At 45.5% G+C, this 8,540-nt stretch overlaps 1 protein-coding gene across 2 annotated transcripts in view; it reads left to right on the top strand.

Annotated features, from left to right (window-relative positions):
- Window positions 1–7,591: 7,591 nt before the first annotated feature.
- The window catches only part of LOC114648605 (MFS-type transporter SLC18B1-like), a 56,756-nt gene continuing 55,807 nt past the window's right edge, over window positions 7,592–8,540 (top strand). For both annotated transcript variants that reach the window (XM_028797733.2, XM_028797732.2), the window contains exon 1: window positions 7,592–7,708. In XM_028797733.2, the coding sequence (XP_028653566.2) occupies window positions 7,672–7,708 (37 nt within the window). In that variant the 5' untranslated portion in view covers window positions 7,592–7,671. The remainder of the gene's footprint in view (window positions 7,709–8,540) is intronic.

Genomic DNA, 8,540 nt, shown 5'->3' with positions numbered 1-8,540 from the left:
ACTCGGCTGCGAACCGATCCAGAGAGAGCTGAAGATCACGGCCTGATGAAGCAAACAGGACAACATCATCTGCAAAAAGCAGTGACCCAATCCTGAGCCCACCAAACTGGACCCTCTCAACACCCTGGCTGCGCCTAGAAATTCTGTCCATAAAAGATATGAACAGAATCGGTGACAAAGGGCAGCCCTGGCGGAGTCCAACTCTCACTGGAAACGGGTTCGACTTACTGCCAGCAATGCGGACCAAGCTCTGGCACCGATCGTACAGGGACTGAACAGCCCTTATCAGGGGGGCCGGTACCCCATACTCTCGGAGTACCCCCCACAGGATTCCCCGAGGGACACGGTCGAATGCCTTTTCTAAGTCCACAAAACACATGTAGACTGGTTGGGCAAACTCCCATGCACCCTCCAGGACCCTGCTAAGGGTATAGAGCTGGTCCACTGTTCCGCGACCAGGACGAAAACCACACTGTTCCTCCTGAATCTGAGGCTCGACTATCCGACGGACCCTCCTCTCCAGGACCCCTGAATAGATTTTTCCAGGGAGGCTGAGGAGTGTGATCCCTCTGTAGTTGGAACACACCCTCCGATCCCCCTTCTTAAAGAGGGGGACCACCACCCCGGTCTGCCAATCCAGAGGCACTGTCCCTGATGTCCATGCGATGTTGCAGAGGCGTGTCAGCCAAGACAGTCCTACAACATCCAGAGCCTTGAGGAACTCCGGGCGTATCTCATCCACCCCCGGGGCCCTACCACCAAGGAGTTTTTTGACCACCTCGGTGACCTCAGTCCCAGAGATGGGGGAGCCCACCTCTGAGTCCCCAGGCTCTGCTTCCTCATTGGAAGGCATGTTAATGGGATTGAGGAGGTCTTCGAAGTATTCCCCCCACCGACCCACAACATCCCGAGTCGAGGTCAGCAGCGCACCATCCCCACTATATACAGTGTTGACACTGCACTGCTTCCCCTTCCCGAGACGCCGGATGGTGGACCAGAATCTCCTCGAAGCCGTCCGAAAGTCATTCTCCATGGCCTCCCCAAACTCCTCCCACGCCCGAGTTTTTTGCCTCAGCAACCACCAAAGCTGCATTCCGCTTGGCCTGCCGGTACCTATCAGCTGCCTCCGGGGTCTCACAGGACAAAAGGGTCCTGTAGGACTCCTTCTTCAGCTTGACGGCATCCTTCACCGCCGGTGTCCACCAGCGGGTTCGGGGATTGCCGCCACGACAGGCACCGACCACCTTACGGCCACAGCTCCGGTCAGCTGCCTCAACAATAGAGGCACGGAACATGGCCCATTCGGACTCAATGTCCCCCACCTCCCTCGGGATGTGGTCGAAGTTCTGCCAGAGGTGGGAGTTGAAGCTACTTCTGACAGGGGGCTCTGCCAGACGTTCCCAGCAGACCCTCACAACACGTTTGGGCCTACCACGCCTGACCGGCATCCTCCCCCACCATCGAAGCCAACTCACCACCAGGTGGTGATCAGTTGACAGCTCCGCCCCTCTCTTCACCCGAGTGTCCAAGACATGTGGCCGCAAGTCCGACGACACGACCACAAAGTCGATCATCGAACTGAGGCCTAGGGTGTCCTGGTGCCAAGTGCACATATGAACACCCCTATGCTTGAACATGGTGTTCGTTATGGACAATCCGTGACGAGCACAGAAGTCCAATAACAAAACGCCGCTCGGGTTCAGATCAGGGGAGCCATTCCTCCCAATCACGCCCTTCCAGGTCTCACTGTCATTGCCCACGTGAGCATTGAAGTCTCCCAGCAGAACGAGGGAGTCCCCAGAAGGTATGCCCTCTAGCACCCCCTCCAGGGACTCCAAAAAGGGTGGGTACTCCGAACTGCTGTTCGGTGCATACGCACAAACAACAGTTAGGACCCGTCCCCCCACCCGAAGGCGAAGGGAGGCTACCCTCTCGTCCACCGGGGTAAACCCCAATGTACAGGCTCCAAGTTGGGGGGCAATAAGTATACCCACACCTGCTCGGCGCCTCTCACCGGGGGCAACTCCAGAGTGGTAGAGAGTCCAGCCCCTCTCAAGGAGATTGGTTCCAGAGTCCAAGCTGTGCGTCGAGGTGAGTCCAACTATATCTAGCCGGAACCTCTCAACTTCGCGCACTAGCTCAGGCTCCTTCCCCTTCAGAGAGGTGACATTCCACGTCCCAAGAGCCAGTTTCTGTAGCCGAGGATCGGACCGCCAAGGTCCCCGCCTTCGGCCACCACCCAACTCACACTGCACCCGACCTCCTTGGCCCCTCCCATAGGTGGTGAGCCCATGGGAAGGGGGACCCACGTTGCCTCTTCGGGCTGTGCCCGGCCGAGCCCCATGGGTGCAGGCCCGGCCACCAGGCGCTCGCCATCGAGCCCCACCTCCAGGCCTGGCTCCAGAGTGGGGCCCTGGTGACCCGCGTCCGGGCAAGGGAAAACGCCGTCCAAAATTGTTTTTCTTCATAGGAGGTTTGTTTAACCGCTCTTTGTCTCATCCCTCACCTAGAACCAGTTTGCCTTGGGTGGCCCTACAAGGGGCATAAAGCCCCGGACAACAGAGCTCCTAGGATCATTGGGACACGCAAACCCCTCCACCACGATAAGGTGACGGTTAAAGGAGGGGAAATACAAATAATATCTTCACTAAATAAAGATAAATACAGGATATACAAAACATTCAAATAGAATAAAAGACAATAATGCAGACTAAAATACAATATATAATACTACAAAAAAATCTTGAACAAATAACATAAATTGTGATAAAAATTCAAACCCTGAGTACCTGGACAGATAGAGGGGGTAAACTGAAAGAAGGGGCAGTGTCAGGTCTGTTTAATGTCATCCTAAACAAATGAGTTAAAACAAATGAATGGAGTCAGCTGATGTCATTAATTTTGGGAGGTCATTCCACAGTCAGGGCGCTATATACAGCTGAAGGCCCTGCTGTCACCCACAGAGTGCAGGTTAGTGGGGGGCACAGAATCAGAGGACCTTAGTGGGCAGGTCAATAACAGAATTTGATATTCAATCCTGTAAGACACAGGGAGCAGTGAAGGTGCAGCAGGATTGCTGGGATGTGCTTGCTGTTGTTGGTTCGTGTCAGGACTCTTGCAGTTGAGTTTTGAATCAGCTGGAGCTGTGATATAGATTACATTATTATAAAATTAAGATAACTTAATTGTTATATTATAAATTAAGGCATGAGGGTTGCCCTGGACAATGACATAAGCTACATAGGGTCTGACAGTGGGTCCAAGGATTTCACTCCGATACCTAATGGCAGTCAAGGTACCGTTGTCTATCCTGTAGAGGTCTGTGCGTCCCTCCATGGATATGCCTTCCAAGACCATCACTGACCCACCACCAAACCGGTCATGCTGAACGATGTTACAGGCAGCATAACGTTCTTCACGGCTTCTCCGGACCATTTCATGTCTGTCACATGTGCTCAGGGTGAACCTGTCCTCATCTGTGAAAAGCACAGGGCACCCGCCAGTGGTGGACCTGCAAATTTTGGTATTCTATGGAAAATGCCAATCAAGCTCCACAGGGCCCACTAAAGGAGGTCGGGGGTTCAGGCCACCCTCATGAAGTCTGTTTCTTTTTGTCAGAGGTCAGAGACATTCACACCCAGTGGCCTGCCTGCTGGAGGTCATTTTGTATGTTCTGGCAGTGCTCATCTTGCTCCTCCAGTCCTGCTGATGGGTTAAGGACCTTCTCTGGCCCTGTCCAGCTCTCCTAGAGTAACTGCCTGTCTCTTGAAATCTCCTCAATGCCCTTGAGATTGTGCTGGGAGACACAGCAAACCTTCTGGCAATGGCACATATTGATGTTCTATCCTGGAGAAATTGGACTACTTGTGTAACCTCTGTAGGGTCCAGGTATCGCCTCAGTAGTGACACTGACTGTAGCCAAATTCAAAACGAGTGACAAAACAGATGAGGAGGGCAAAATGTCAGTGGGCTCCCTCCATCTGTTAAACCATTCATTCCTGTTTTGGGGGTCGTCTCATTGTTGCCCCTCTAGTGCACCAAAGCAGCTGAAACTGATTAACAACCCCCTCTGCTACTTCACTGACCAGATCAATAGTCCACATATTTCATTGACTTGATGCTATACTCTCATTAAAAAGTGTTCCTTTAATTTTTTGAGCAGTATATTTTAATGTAATATTGTGGTTTTATAAGTCACTACACAAATAACTGAAATACACTCAATGATAGTTTTGGATATCCCCTCACACTTCACAAATGCAGTAGTTTATAAACATCGTATTTTAATTTTTCTTTGAGAAGCATGAAAAATAATTGTGTTGAATCTCAACTTATGATTACATTTTTGCTACGTATGTACTATTGAGAGACTTTTTTTTAAATCAGATGGTCACTTTATTTTAACAAGCAATGTATAAAAAAATACTGTGGTGGGTTGGCACCCTGCCCGGGATTGGTTCCTGCCTTGTGCCCTGTGTTGGCTGAGATTGGCCCCAGCAGACCCCCGTGACCCTGTGTTTGGATTTGGCGGGTTGAATAATGGATGGATGGATGTTTAAAAAATAACCTCTTTACTCTCAGATCACATTCTATTTGTTTATCAAGCAGAACTGAATATTTTAATTTTCTACACAATACTGTAATAACTGTACAGTTCAGCAGGCTAAAATAACACAGTGAGACACACAAACACACTCACCATGCATACACACTACTGGTGCTGTCATTGGTTCCCCTGTGGATTGGACCGTTGAATCAACACAATGGCTGTGCATGCTTGGGTCTTTGGCACATGTTGTCCCAGTAGCATGTGAAGTGTCACCAATGGTTTACCCTGTTCCTCAAGAAGGCTCTGTCTCCTTCTCCCTGTTCCAGTCTCGGTTCAAGGTTGTCGAGATGACAAAAGTATTTTTTTCCGAGATGTTCAATATGTTGAAAAAATTGCCTCTGGCCAGCATTCAGCGTAATGTTTTGTCTAAATTCCCCACTCCTCTTTTTGTAGCATTATAGTCCATTATCATTTCTGGCCATGGCATCTCCTATCCCAGTGCAGATCACATTGTTCACCAAGGATGTGTCATTTGTTTAGACAAACTTGAATGTCTTCATTGGCCTATTCTGTGTGGCCAGCAGTTGAGATGAGAGCTCTGGCTTATTTTTCTTTATTTTGGTAAGCATCGTTCCCTTCCTCTTGAGGAGCTATTGTCCCAGTTTGTGTAAAAGTTACTGCAAATGGCGTTGTGGACATGCAGCTTATGTCATGTCCAGGGTAACCCTCATGCCTGAATTTCTCACACCAGTTCCTCCATCTGACTTCCCTTTGTTAATGAAATGACATCCTCTGCTCTTCTGTATCTCTATGCTTGCCTTTGAGCAAGTTATTCGTAGCTTTGGTCTGGGTTATCATTTTTATACAGATGATGCTTAGATCTATTTCAGTGTTAAACGTGACACTTCATCACAGCTTTCTCAGCTCACAACTTGCCTCAGTGAAATTAAAGTAAAATTAAAACCTGAACAGAGCAAAACTCTTTAAATTTAAATTGCAACATTCGGTAACTGAACTCCTGCAAAGTGGCACTAAAGTGCAACTTAAGAAAACAAGCTCCTCTTCAACCATTCTTGGTGATGATCTCATCAGACCTTCTTTTACTGCAAAGAATCTCGGCGTCACTTTGATTCCTCCTTTTCTTATTTCACCCACGTAAACCATATTAAGAAACTTTCTTACTTCCACCTGTGTCACGTTTCTTATGTTTGCTCATTCCTCTCCTTTTCTAATGCTGAGAAACTTGTCCCTGCTTTTATCACATCCTGCATTGATTATTGTAAGTCACTACTACTTCACTGCTCCCTGTGCCTTACAGGATTGAATATCAAATTCTGTTATTGACCTGCCCACTAAGGTCCTCTGATTCTGTGCCCCCCACTAACCTGCACTCTGTGGGTGACAGCAGGGCCTTCAGCTGTATATAGCGCCCTGACTGTGAAATGACCTCCCAAAATTAATGACATCAGCTGACTCCATTCATTTGTTTTAACTCATTTGTTTAGGAAGACATTAAACATACCTGACATTCTGCCCCTTCTTTCAGTTTACCCCCTTTATCTGTCCAGGAACTAAGGGTTTGAATTTTTATCACAATTTATGTTATTTGTTCAAGATTTTTTGTAGTATTATATGTTGTATTTTAGTCTGCATTATTGTATTTTATTCTATTTGAATGTTTTGTATATCCTGTATTTATCTTTATTTAGTGAAGATATTATTTGTAGCTAATGTTATATGGTTCATGTTGTTCATTTTGAATTTTGGGCAGGGTGCTATATAAATAAATTGTGTTCTTATTAGTATTTTTATTTTTTTTCTTTTGATGGCCCATTGTTTATAATAATAAGTGACAAAAACTAGAGCAGTTCTATATAAGGCAATTAATATATTGCATAATTCAGTGTAGAATATGTATTCACGTTTTCTTCACATACATGTTTAAAAATATTAGATTGGCTTAAATGTTTATTCTAAATTGGTTTGGTTTTACTAAACTCTAACGTGGTGTAAACATTATACTTACATTGTATACTTCGTTTCATGAATGTAAACGAAAAACTTTTTTCAGTTAACACAGATCTTGATTTTAATTTTGTCGACATGTTAAATGGTTCCCACAGACCCGAACACAATGTAAATGTTAATAGTTTATTTCACAGAAACGATCCGTATTGTTTAGTTTGATGTATGACACGACGTGATAGCAGAAACCCTCTGAACTTCACAATGATGCGTATTATTTGGTTTCTAAACGGGTCTTTGACCCGACGTTACTTTCCGGGCTTTGCCGAGACTTGCCGAAACCTTCCAAAAGTAATTTTACGAAATCAGTCCTGAAACGAAGGTGATGCCACTTCCGGGTCTGTAACTGCGGGTCTAAAACTGCGGTGACGCGTGGTGCTTTGGCTCTGCAGGTGGATAGTATTGGGAGAGACAAGGGCAGGAGAATTCCCGCGAGAGGATAAAGGCAGCTTAACTGCAATGGTTGCAGTCATTAAAAGCCTCCGCAGGGAAGATAGGGGGAAGGCAAGGAAAGAGAAGAAAAGGCCTAGGAGGTGAAAAACTAGAGGAGTCAAAAGAATTTGAAAGAAAGAGAGACTCAGCCACAAAATATCGCTATCGTGCAGAATGTACCTCTCCATGGAAGATCAGGTTCACATATGGAAGGGTGCACTTTGAGAAACCCAAATTGATTGCACTGCGAGTAAAATCTGTTAGTAACGTAATTGCTTTGTACTAGATCTGACTTTGGTAAAGGTATAACTTTACCTTTGTGCGTGCTAGTCGAAAGTGGAAGGATAGCTTATCTCATGTTTCAACTGAAGGGCTTTTCCCGATATCTGCAAATTATACACTATTCAGTCACGTTTACATAATAAAAACATCACGTTTAAATATTACAGTTATTCTTTTAAGTGAACGTTTTTGTCTTCTTTTGTTAATTAACGGACTTCAGACTCTTTTCCTACAAATCGAGGGAACGCCTCAAAGTCTTGGCCACCCCTTCGTGACGTAATTAGGGAATCGCCATTCGTAGTAGGACTTCGCTGCACAGGTCTCTTTGCCGCGTGACACCGGCTTCCTGATGTTAAAAGTGCGTTTACCTGATTGCTCTATCCATGGAAGAAGACGAAATAGAAGCCGACAGCCCCGTGGGTCAGTTCTTTCAGCTCTTAATATTTAGTTTTTTTTCCCCCCCAGAGACACCGGAGCTGGTAACGCCGCTGTTTCAGTGGTGATTTCGCATTGATTTATAAAGTTGGCTGAAGAAGGGGCCTGAGTTGCCTCGAAAGCTTGCATATTGTAATCTGTTTAGTTAGCCAATAAAAGGTGTCATTTTGCTTGGCTTTTCTCTACATTCATAATGGCTAACACGGTACAACACCCTAGTACTATAAAGTTGATCAAGGAAGATGTTTCGGCGGCGCATTCCACCGTACTTGATTTCTTTACGCTGTTTTTATAATCTAATACTGGCAATAGTTTGTGTTGTTATTAAACGTGGACGTTTAATGATGTATCGTCCATATCAGAAAAGATGACATTTTATTAGTTTTAGTGGAGTGATGTGATGTTCACGAAGATGTCATACTTCTTTATGTAAGCATCCCTTCTGTCCCTGTTGCCAGAGTAACTAAGCAGTAAAAAGCTATAAGTAGCGAGGAATGGGGTCTTACGTTTTGGATGACAAACCACTGCGCTTTGATCAATATGTGGGGTTTGAATATAAATTAACGGAATCTCAAGGTTATTCATTCTGTAATTAGAATTTGTATACGCCTGCTACCAATTGATTATCATAAGGCAAAGATGAATACGACCTGACATGACATGACTTTATAGATTAAAAGTTTACTTTGTTTTAAGTACACTTCAATCTGTATTTAAACGTGGGGTAAACGAAATTATTCAAAGCAAAACTAAGTCGTCAATGTCCTTGTTTTGGATTTCCGTAAACTTAACAAGGTTTACTTACCGTAGCTCAGTG

The sequence above is a fragment of the Erpetoichthys calabaricus genome, chromosome 3 (genome assembly GCF_900747795.2).
Source record: "Erpetoichthys calabaricus chromosome 3, fErpCal1.3, whole genome shotgun sequence".
NCBI classification, from domain to species: Eukaryota; Metazoa; Chordata; class Cladistia; order Polypteriformes; family Polypteridae; genus Erpetoichthys; species Erpetoichthys calabaricus.
This window is presented reverse-complemented; position numbering and strand designations above follow the sequence as displayed.